The sequence below is a fragment of the Anabrus simplex genome, chromosome 1 (genome assembly GCF_040414725.1).
Source record: "Anabrus simplex isolate iqAnaSimp1 chromosome 1, ASM4041472v1, whole genome shotgun sequence".
NCBI lineage: Eukaryota > Metazoa > Arthropoda > Insecta > Orthoptera > Tettigoniidae > Anabrus > Anabrus simplex.
Window position 1 is genome coordinate 268796297 of NC_090265.1, and position 12239 is coordinate 268808535.

A 12239-nucleotide genomic window follows, 5' to 3' on the forward strand; every position below is an offset into this window, starting at 1 on the left:
ATTAAATTACATTTGCAGAAAGACAGTTTTAAGAAAATAGCCAACATTTTTTCACATGATACCAAAGTTTGCAAATAAGAAGGTATTAGTTCTTTGTGTTTTTTATAGCATAGACATTAAGTGACTGTCACCACTAAGTGAGTCTAAACATGATAGCTTCAAATTATTGAAAGTAGTTTTCACCTATCATTTTTATTTTAGTAGTAGATGTTAGCATTTCAAAGACTTTGCCATTTTACAAAATAATTGGTTCTTAAAATTCTCGTTGCTTAGCCTCGACCTGTTGGAGGGGAAGTACGTCTTTGCATTTGCTGGAAGTATGCCCTACAGAGGTTTGAAGGAATATCTGTCTTTAATTTTAAGGACATTTATGAGTAAAAATTACATTTTGTATAAAGTAATGCTTACAATTAGAAATTACTAGGAAAGTACAAGTAATCTGTTTCCTTTTGCTCAATTACTTCCCAACTCTGGTTACCAACAAGTGTATTTGTATAACTTGGTTATTTAGCCTTTTAGGGTGTATAAACATATTTTAAGTTTGTTGCAGATGGTACTTTTTGTTTACAATACAAAAATTAGAAAATTTCATCAACACTATGCCTGTACCCAAAATCCTTTTCTCAAGCTTTTCCATTTTATAAATGGAGTCACTACTCCTTGTCAAGGCTTGCCACACTTTCTATTCTGATATTATTTTCCTTTGTCTAAGGTTGTTTGTGGTGTAGTCATCTCTTCTTTGACCTGGATTGTAATCTCCCTTCCACTAAGAAGTGCTGCACACTCCTGTTTTCCTATCTCTCTCTCTCATTGTGTTAAGCTATTGAGCAACACTCATCAAAGAATATAATTAGAATAGGAAACCTATTTATTAATAATGCCACTTCTTATTTTCATGTTCATAGGATGGGACTGATCGTAAAAGTCGGCTGTTTGCACGTGATCGCAACACTTCAGCTGGAAAGAATAAGAAACCAGCAGAAAAGACATTAAGTCTCGAGCAGCGAACTACAGTGACAACTCCTAGTCCAGTTCAAGGGGATAGCAGTATTATGGAGGTGAGTATATAACATTTCATTAAAGTTACAGTTCTAAGGTTGTACAGAAATAAAAAAGAAAGTAAGCCAACTTTTACTGCAGTGAAAAAGTTCATCTTTACTTGTGTTTGTACAAGTAAAGATAAAAGTCCATTTTAGGTCAAATTATTATGAATAAAAGGCATTTGTTAGTGCCTGTATGTGCCTGTTTTGATCATTAGTGCCTGTTTTGTGAAAATTGCCTACTTGTAATACTTTACATTTTATTTTATTTTGGGACTCCATACTTCTTTAACAAAAGCTTCAGGCCTTCGAGACATGATACTATCACTGTATGCTGTGGATCAGCTGGGCGGATCGGATTTGAAATGAAGACGTTCTGACATAGATGAAAAATGGGTGAGAAGTTATCAACACCATCAAGACCTGGAAATTTGCCTACTTCGGTCATGTGATGTGACACCCTGAGAAGTATAGTCTACTCCATCTCATCCTTCAGGGAAAGATATGTAGAAGACAGCCTGGGCAGAAGAAGAATCTCGTGGCTGGGAAATAACGTCAGTGGTTTTCCCCTACAGCTCTCTTCAGAACAGCCATCAGGAGGATGACATAGCCAAAATGATTGCCATTGGCTGCTTGCAGACTTGGCACTTCAAGAAGAAGATGATTTTATTTTCCTTTTTTGCTTCACTATCTCAGTAGTTTTCTAAAGTTAAAAACTTCATCGCCGTTCCATATTGAACTGAGAATCACAAAAGTAATTTATTATAATGGAATCCACCTTTTCAATACATACAAAACTGCTGCACATAAATTATATTACAACATTTTAATTTTCATTAAGGTGCTGGTTTCGACGTTTTCAATGTCATCATCAGCCTTACGTAAAACCAAGCAAGAGAATAAATTTACATATAGCAACACACACAAACTAGGTAAAATTCGTATGATGACACATTTAAAATGCATATGCCACCAACAGTGCTCAGATTATTCCTCAGTGCCGTATTTCTTTATGAATAAGATTTTAACGTGTTCACAAAGTTTTACCATAACAAAGAACAACTTTACAGAAAGTGCCTCAACTCATGTACCAAAACAATAAAAGACTATTAACGCCGCTAACGTGTAGCAATCCTCAGATATTTTATATGAACTATAAACACTATGAACTATAAAAGCTATGAACACTACGATCACATTCTGTGAAGTTGAGAGGACATTCTCTCGATTTAGAAATATCGTGACCAGAGCAAGGCATAAATGTATACATACACACACACACTCTCTCTCTCTCTCTCTAATTGAAAAATTACACAGTGGTTAACTGTAATGTAGCTGGGGAGTAAATTGTTTCAATATGGTTTTAGTCTGTCTTGTCAGACATGAGCTCAATAACAAATGGGCACTTCCAAACACAGTAAAACCCTTATTGAACATCGTTCAGAGTTAATTTCATTTTAAAATAGTCAATACAAAGTCCAGCTTCATGGCTGGATGGTCAGCATTACGGCCCTTGGTTCAGAGGGTCCTGGATTCGATTCTTGACCAGGTCAGTGATTTTAACTGTGTCCTGTTAATCCTCCTACTTGGGGACTGGGCGTTTTTGTTTGCCCCAAGTCACTACCCTTTGGTACCATTGAATATATCTTTTCCCATAGGGTTGGTGCCAGGAAGGGCTATCGGTTGTAAAATAGGGCCAAGTCCACATGTACATGCACTTGCAATCCCACCAGGATATAGGAAAAGCAAAAGAAGAAGAAGGCTGCCTAAAACAGAAAATGCCTAAATGTCCTTGGCTTAGTGGCATTGTGTTTGTAATCTATAAGTATGTTTCATTTCTGTAAGTATGGAAGTTCTCTTTTATTGATTTTTCCTACAATCTCCAATTAACCCAGATTTTCATTATCCCTGATTGGCTCTGGTCCCAATTGATCTGACTTAACACTAGAACGGCCGAATTTTCCTCATACCTATAAAGGAAGCAGGCAGTCATTTTGACCGCTGCCGTTTACTGATATATGTTTCTAGCATCCAGAGTCTGGGAAATATGTGAATCTTCAATAATTTATTTAAAAAACAACATACTTATTCATTGGAATATGTTGTATACATATCCATCCATTGTTAAATATTAATAATTGTTCATTTTCTTTCACTTCTAATAGGTAACAATGAAATATTTTGGCGGACATCCTATTGAATGCCTTCGTGAAAACTTAAGAGATGATAAAAATAACAGTCTCTATTAGTTTACAGACCTATTCAAGCACTTGATAAGCAATTTATACAAGTAATCACCTTACACGGACATTTTCCGCAGACTACTTTGTTGCATGAAGAATATACATCACATCACCAGTATTGATCCATTAATGGAGAAAAATAATAAGCCCAACCTAGACAGGCTTGTATACTAACATACACATATAATAGATTCTCAAAAAATAAATTAAATAACATTAAATGAATTATTAACTCTAACGTAAGCGATAGAGAAACTAAATTATATTAAATTAAATAAGCGAGCTAACAAAATAAGATAAATTAGGATAATTAATCGTCACCACGGCAAGGTGGCCCCTGGCCAGCTCCTAACGAAGATCTGATCGCCATGGCAATACATCACCAACCAACATATTAAAACAAAATTTAAATAGTATATTACAAAATTACATGGCAACTAAAATAAAACAGTAACCAAGCAATGGCAAAACAAACAAAATTAAGCTCTGATTTAACAGTAGCTGGCAACTCGGCATAAGTATAAATTACCTTCCGGTAAAACAGAAGAAAACAAAACAAAACAAAATAAGAATTGCACACCGGCATACCATGGAAGGATAATGTTCTTTCCTGTGATGTCATCAAACCCAGCTATCTGCTTCCTCACTGACTCAGGCTAGCTGACACCAACTCACCTGTGCTGACCTGTGCTTACCTATGCAACAATATATCCACTGTTCTACTTTAAGTTACCTTTCATTATTCCTTATGACCTCAATCCCCAACATCTTACCAATTAGCTAAATTATTAACTCTTATCATACTGGAAACACTTCCAGGCCGTAATGACTCAAACTCCATATTAAATTTCACACTGTATAACTTATTCACTCCTTACTCAAATACAATTAACAAACACACTCCACTACCTACCTAATTTGGCTTCTTAACAGTACCTCTAACCACTCACAGACCAACTTCCAACCACCTTGCCGCTGCCCTTCATTATAACACCATACTTCATAAGTGATCACTTTCACAAACCACCAAATCAACCCCTTACAAATAACACTACATCCACCATTATCTTGCTTCCTCCTGTCAATTCACAAACACAACTCTGATCACTCTTAGTCCAAACTTCTTTTATCATTTAGATACATTTATCACTCTTAGCAAACCGGTAACACTTCCAATTCGCAATGACCCAAACTCCACATTAAATTACACATTAAATCACTTTTTCATCCTCACTGTTACTCGCTATGTCCTCATTATGTGACTTCTTACCCTATTACCGTTCACATATACTTAACTATAATATCACAGCCTCTATAACTTCCTCCTTCTTAACAACTGAACCATCTTTCCTTATTAACAATCACTCCATTATCTCAAACTTTCAACTTTCTCGATACCTCTCGTTGCTCACTATAAACATACATATCACCAATTCTCTCCACCTTCAGCACTTTACCAACTATACTCCACTCACCTTCCAACTATATCCTTTTCACCTTTCCTTAAATATCATCATTCTTTACGCTCCACCAATACCAACTCTTAATCATCCTCCACATTAAATTATACCACCACCTCTTACTCCTTATAATAATTACCATACCATCTCTATAATTTAATCACTCTTATCTCAACTACACCACCATATCTCTCTCTTTCAAATGACAATACATTTCCAACATAAATTTACTTCCTCTTATACAACTAACGTAAACACACTACCACTTACCATAATCACTCTCATATATCACCAAATCAACCCCTTATGAATAACAATCCAATTACACCAAGCCAAACTCCATATTAAATTACAATTCAATGGCTTCCTCTCTCTTAGCTCACATACAATATACCAACAAATCTACCTCTTGTACCAAAACAACCTCACTCCGCCACCTTCCAACATATACTTGTTTACTAAACACTTCCACTTATAAATTAAATATACTTTAGTCCACCATTAAGTTGCTAAAGGTATATTCACTTAAAATACCATCATTAACTTGCTGATAACTCGCTCATAATTGCCATACAATTACAATTTACATAAAGACACATTCACTTAAAATATCCTATTTTTATCTTGACTATATCAAAACCTCCCTCCACTATAATTTCATCATTCTTCACCAACCAAACCCTAAAATACAGACACATATGATCTAAAACTACTTTACTATCTTTCCCTATAATACCACCATGTCTTCAACCACTATTCCCTTATTTACTTACTACTTTATTAGAGGTTTTACTTCTTGTGACTCTACCCTCTTCATTTTTCTTCATTCCCCACATGTCTCTTAAGCTCCTGCTTCTTCCTTTGCTCATATACAGCTCTATTCTCTGCCTGGTTTCCGCTGCTCTCTCCTCTTCACTCTGCACATTCCTTCCTTCACTGCATTCGCCTCTCCAACTTTCCTCTTCTCTGTCTATGTCCATAGCTGTATCCCTAAGCCTTCCTATTCTCGCCCCGTTGTCGACTGCACTTTCCTTTTCACTATGTACGATCGCACTTTCACTATGCTCATTTCCCTGCCTTCCCTCGCTTAACTTCCTGTTTCCCTTAGTTATCACCATGTCCGTCTTCTCTAACACTGCTGTCCATAACTTGCCTTTCTTCCACTCTCTTCCCCATTTCTTCTTTTTTCTTCATATTCTCTTCCAAATCCCATAGTTTTGTCACTGTCCAAAACCTAGTCCAACGGCCATTGGTTCTACTAGTTGTTGACCCTTAATGTACGCTCTAAACCCGTGAAGTCTGGCCCAGACTAAATGTTATTTTAGGGTATATATATTCCTCATCCCTTCTCTTCCCATGTCTCTTTTAATCCAGATTTTTGTGCTACGTAGATTATCCGCGCCTCTTATCACTATTTCCGTCATCAGGGTGGAAAACAACTTCACTTTTATCAGCCTGTTGCCCCGTGCTTTACCTATCCTCTCTACATCGTCTATATCAACTTCACTGAAGTTAATTTTCATCCTTTTTTGGATGAGATCCCCAACCTTGTAGATTGTTAACACTTTGTCCTCTCCTTTTTCATCCAGCACTCCATATATAAATAAGCGTTTCTTCCTGCGTTCTTGGCAGCTGCTTTCTATTTCAGCCTTCAGTTTCACCACCTCTTCCTCCATGTCCCTTATTTTCTCCTTAAGTGACGCAATTTTTCTCTCGTTGATTCCTACTTTGGTCCTTGTTTTGTCTATTTTTCCCTGTATCCATCGCCTCATATTCTCAAATTCTTTCATTTGTTCCTTCATCATATTTTTAATTTGCTCAAATGGGCATACTTCTTCCACAACCTTCCTAACCACCCTCCTTATTACCTCCACATCTTCCCAGCTCATGTTGCCATTGCGAGTCGGTCCAGGGTTTACTTCCACACCCCGTATGACTAACAGTAGCATAATCACCATTGCCACCAATATCATCTCGCCCGTCAATCTTGATTCCACTTTATTTCCTTCACTCCTGGCTGCTTCCTTCTTCCCTCGCCCCTGCCAACTTCCGATAACTGTCCGATATTGATTGACACCAATCATCTTCCTCTTCACTCCTGTCTTCCTTCTTCCACGCACCGCTCGCACTCCACTCCCGCTGTACTGGCACACCCGACTCAGCACACTCCTGCTGACTGTCTAGGTAAGACTGTTTTACGAAAATCAAAGCGCAGATATCTTAGTATTTCTTTGAACCGTTTCTTGTCATAGTGTTTGTGAGAGGGGGCAAGACTAGTAAGTTTGTAAGCTCCATGAGCATATAATAAAGCAATAAAAGCATCTATTTCTTCTAAAGAAATAGACTAAGAAGAAATAGACTAATTGTTATCCGTTGTCTGTCTATGAGCTTCAGTCTCTGTACACATCTTTATATGCTTCAACATGGATGTATCGATGAATAGTCTCTATGTTGCGCTTAGCTTGAGAAGTAGGCCCTGTTGCCTCTTTCAGTACATTCTGCGCAGCCATTCTTCCATTCTTCCATTCTTCTTCTTCTTCTTCTTCTACCATTGATAACAATCCAAATAGTTGTTCCATCCTTACCATATAACTGATCCCCTGGTGCAAATGAAGGAGGCTTTACCTGTCCCACCTCATCCCCTTCCTCTTCGAACAGGTTGCCCCCTGATAAGGGATCATCTTCTGCTGCAAGAGATTGATCATAGCTAGTTGAAGGAGTAACTGCGTCTATTGTAGATACAAAGTTCACCGTGTACATACTTTTATTAGGCGAATCACTATCACTATCTGACATATGACCACATTGTTGAGGTATAAAATCCTTATCGTCATTCAATTACGTCTATATCTGATAATATACTGTATCTTCGTCACCTGATTTGTCTTCTCCTAGCTTTTCAAGTTCTGTTAATAATTGAACAGGAGTAAGATTTTGCTGCTGAGCCATTATTATGCACTATACTACACAAGACATTCTATAAGAATTGTTCCAGTTGTGTCCAGACTCCAGTGGGGAGAACAGATCATTTAGAAACCAAACTGGACTAAGACAGGAAAGTGTATTTTCTCCACTTATGTTTATAATGGTGTATGGATAAAATTCTAAAGGAAACAAAGACAAGATATGGAGGGATATGAAAATATTGTTGTTTACAGATGACATAGTGATCTGGGGAATCAACAATACAGAAGTGCAAATTCAACTAGAGGCTTTAAATGACAATATTGATAAATCATCATCATCATCATCATCATCATCATCATCATCATCATCATCGGTTTGCCCTTCCAGCGAGCCGGGTAGGGTGTTTGAAAACGAGCGTCTTCCAAAGTTGCCTATTCAAAAACATTTCGTTGTCCAAGACAGATTCCCAATTCCATCCTCTTCTCTCCACGTCTTCCCTCAGTTGGTCCATCCATCTTCTTGGTCTTCCAGCTGGTTTTCTACCTGTTATTCTCTTTTCCAAATAAGTACATGGTAACCTTGTGCTATTCATTTGTTTAACATGCCCAAATCATTTAAGTCTAGATGACCTAAGTCTTTCCTCCATCGATTCATTTAGACCTAGGTTAGATCAGATCTCATCATTTTTCACATGATCAAGTCGGTCTTTTGGAGGGCAGTTCTAAGAAATTTCATTTCACAGGCTTGAATCCTACTATAATCCTTTGATGTTACTGTGCAGGTTTCCAGAGAATATGTAAGGAGGGTAATGCCTCTGTAATTTTCACTTTTCCTTCTACTCCCTTTCTTAAAGATAGGAACTATCACCCCTTTTGTCCAAACTTCAGGTATTTTGTTATCCTTCCATATAGTTCTGAGAACTCTATACAACCACTGTATTCCTGGCAGACCAGCAGCTGTAATCATGTCGGCTGTAATTTCATCAGCTCCTGCTGACTTACCACTTCTCATCCTATGGAGAACTTGCTCTACTTCTGTCCATGTAATTGGGATATCTTTATTGTTTTCTGTCCTACATCCTCAACAGAGATCTCTTTAGATCCGTTCAGGAGCTTGTCATAATACTACCCCATTGTATCCGTGATATCTTTCGTATTGCGAACTATATTCCCATCTGCTGTCTCCAGAGCTGTAATTGCTTCTTTATCTGATCTTTTACTTTTTACTATTCCATATATCATTTTCATATTCCTTTTACTGTCTTCTTCCAGTTTAGTTGTAAATTCTTTCCAGCTTTTATCTTTTTCTTCCTGTACAATTTTCTTGACTTCTAACTTTCTGTATCTATATTCCTTTGCCATCTCTTCCAATTTATTGTTGTCTATTTGGTCGCTGTTGATTCTTCTGTCAGACTTAGCCACATCAAGAAGTTTTTGGCTTTATTCCTTTTCATTATGGCTTCTTTCACTTTATCATTCCACCAAGATGTTTTTTTCTCTCTCACTCTTCTGCTTGTTCTTCCACATATTTTATCTGCACTACCAACCAGACTTGCCTTAAAATCATTCCATTCTTCATTACCTTTCTTTGTGTCTGTTTTTGGTATTTTAGCTCTGATTTTCTCTTGAAACTGCTGTTTGACCTCACACCCTTAATTTTCAGTCTTTAATTCGTGGTTTTTTTCTTGTTTACTTTAATAATAGGTTTGGTGACTCTTAGGCCTGCAATGAGGAGTCTATGGACACTATCAAGGCTCTCACTAGGTATCACTTTTACATCATGCACCTTTACTCCTCTTGACCTATCTGTGATGATAAGGTCTATCACTGATCTATATTAACCATCCCAGCTGTATCTGTTATCTTGTGGCTATCCGGTTTCTGAAACCGTGAGTTCTTCACCAGAAGTTGGTTTTGTGTACATAGATCAAGCAGAAGTTCACCCTACTCATTTCTATTACCAAATCCATATGGACCCATAATGCCTTCATAACCTGACCTATCAGTTCCTACCTGGGCATTAAAATCCCCAGTTATCATTATATTCTCTTCATCAATGATGTCCTCTAGTTTTTCTAGGACGCTTGCTTTTTGGTCATCGCTACAACCCTGCTGGGGAGCATAAACTTGGATACAGTTTGAGTTTCTCCATTTAGGCATATTTAACTTTGATTAATGAAAATCAGTGCGGAAAAGAGCAAAACATTGGTGATGACAAAAGGAGAAAGACCGGGTGAGTTGGCCGTGCAGTTAGAGGCACACAGCTGTGAGCTTGCATCCGGGAGATAGTGGGTTCGAATCCCACTGTTGGCAGCCCTGAAGATGGTTTTCTGTGGTTTCCAATTTTCACACCAGGAAAATGCTGGGGCTGTACCTTAATTAAGGCCACAGCTGCTTCCCTCCAACTCTTAGGCCTTTCCTCCCCCATCGTCGCCATAAGACCTATCTGTGTCGGTGTGACGTAAAGCCAATAGCAAAAAAAAATCAGAAAGAGAAGAAAGAGAAGGAAAAGGAATCATTAGTATCAGGGTACAAAACCTTGAGAGTTTTTTGAATACTTCAAATATTTGGGAAGTGAAATAATGCAGGATGCAAGGTTGGATAAGGAGATCAGCAGAAGAGTACAAGCAGGAAATATGTTCTACCAGAATGCTGGTGCGGAACGGAGAAGTTCCTATGAAATGCAAAGAGATAAGGTACAGGATGTACTATACTCCTATATTAACGTATGCATCAGAGAATTGGACGTTGACAGCAAGAAATGCGAGTAAATTCAGGCCACTGAGATGAAGTTTCTGAGGAGTGTGGTAGGGAAGACAAGGAGAGACAGAGTAAGAAATGTTGAGGACAGAAAAGCAATAGGGGTAGAAAAACTAAGGGTGGAGAAGAATAAATTGAGATGCTTTGGGCATGTTAAGAGAATGGAGGAGGTAAGGATACCAAAACAAGTGTTGGAGGCTAAGATAGAAGGAAAGAGGGGGAGAGGGAGGCCCAGAGCAAGAAGGTTGAACTCAGTCAAAAATAATATAAGAAAAAGGAGACTGGACTGGAATACAATTACTGAAGAGGAGTAGCGGAAGGGGAGGCAATGGTGGAGAAGTGCCATCAACACCTCGACCTAGCAGGAGCTGGACAAGGGAAAATGAAAATGATGATGATGATGATGATGATGATGATGATGATGACTACACAAGAGATAGGCACTAAGTTGTCCACTCACGACCACTGATGGAGGCATACTATTTAGTTACAACATGCGCTCCTATAGTGCCACTTGAAAATATATCACAGGAAGTGAGCAGAATAAAGCTCTCCATATCAAGGAAGTGAAATAGTCAAAATGACCGCTTATGGCCTTCCTAGGTATAACAGACAATATTGATGTTCCCTAAACATTTACTGATATAATTTTTGGCATGAACTTGCAAAGCTATAGAAGATTAAAAGTCACAAAAGCACAATCTCTTGCCTAAAAAAAAGATAGAGCGTGGAATTGGCTAATGGTCAAAAATGACTGTTCTGGCCGTTCTAGTGTTAATAAGGTTTTTGACTTCCAAAATGGTGTTCCTTTTTGAACTTGCAGAAGGAAACTGTAACATCAGAGAACATGTCATTACAAATTTCATTGTGATCCTTATTGGCAGTTACAAAGTAAAATGTTAATTAAGGTCAAACTTCTCATAACTTTTCATAACTTGTATTACTCGTAATTTCATTCATAGGAAGGGGAGTTGGGGATTGGAATAACTTACCAAGGGAGATGTTCAATACATTTCCAATTTCTTTGAAATCATTTAAGAAAAGGCTAGGAAAACAACAGATAGGGAATCTGCCACCTGCGTGACTGCCCTAAATGCAGATCAGTAGTGATTGACGGATGAGTTACAATTGGTCAGTACATGTTTCGGCTTGTGTCAAGCCATTGTCAGTTGAACAAAGCCTTATAGACTGAAATAAATTCATAAAAAATATATTAAAAACATATGAACCTTCATGAGGATGACTTAAAATTAGTAATGTTAAAATAATGAATCCTTCTTAGGAATTCTTAAATTAATGTCAATGTTAGATTAATTGTAATACAATCATGCACTCATCACCAAATCCATGGACAATGTTTTAACATGACATTCTATCAGTTTACAATTCAACAACAAATTCATGTACAGTGTTTTAACATGACATTCAATCAGTTTACAACTCAACAACCCAGTCAATTGCATAGTGCAGATAACCAGTCATCTCCTAACCCAACAACCAAGATCTGGAAGTGCTGTCCATTTTTCACCCAAGTACAGTACCTCTCCATTGCTGCTGGGGAGGGAGTATGTGGCAGTAGCACACATCACTCCAAGGAATAAAGAATACTATTTATGACATATGTCACCTAAAAGATTAAAAATACCATTAGTACTCTCTTTTGTAAATATAACTTCCTGGTTATTTTTCCGAATAACGAATAAAGTTATTGAGGCACCTGGTTACATCTATAAATGTTATTGATCATTGTAACACTATTAATATGGAAGAAACTCTTCTCTTTTTATAGAGCTGTACGTTTTGCAAGTAACTTCATACAAAACCAAGACT

The 12239-nt window shown here is 37.5% G+C and overlaps 1 protein-coding gene across 1 annotated transcript in view; it reads left to right on the forward strand.

Moving 5' to 3' along the window:
- Positions 1 to 12239, forward strand: part of KrT95D (phosphofurin acidic cluster sorting protein KrT95D) — a 368788-nt gene that overhangs the window by 247330 nt on the left and 109219 nt on the right. Inside the window, exon 10 of the mRNA XM_068225917.1 lies at positions 906 to 1058. Within this exon, the coding sequence (XP_068082018.1) occupies positions 906 to 1058 (153 nt within the window). The remainder of the gene's footprint in view (positions 1 to 905; positions 1059 to 12239) is intronic.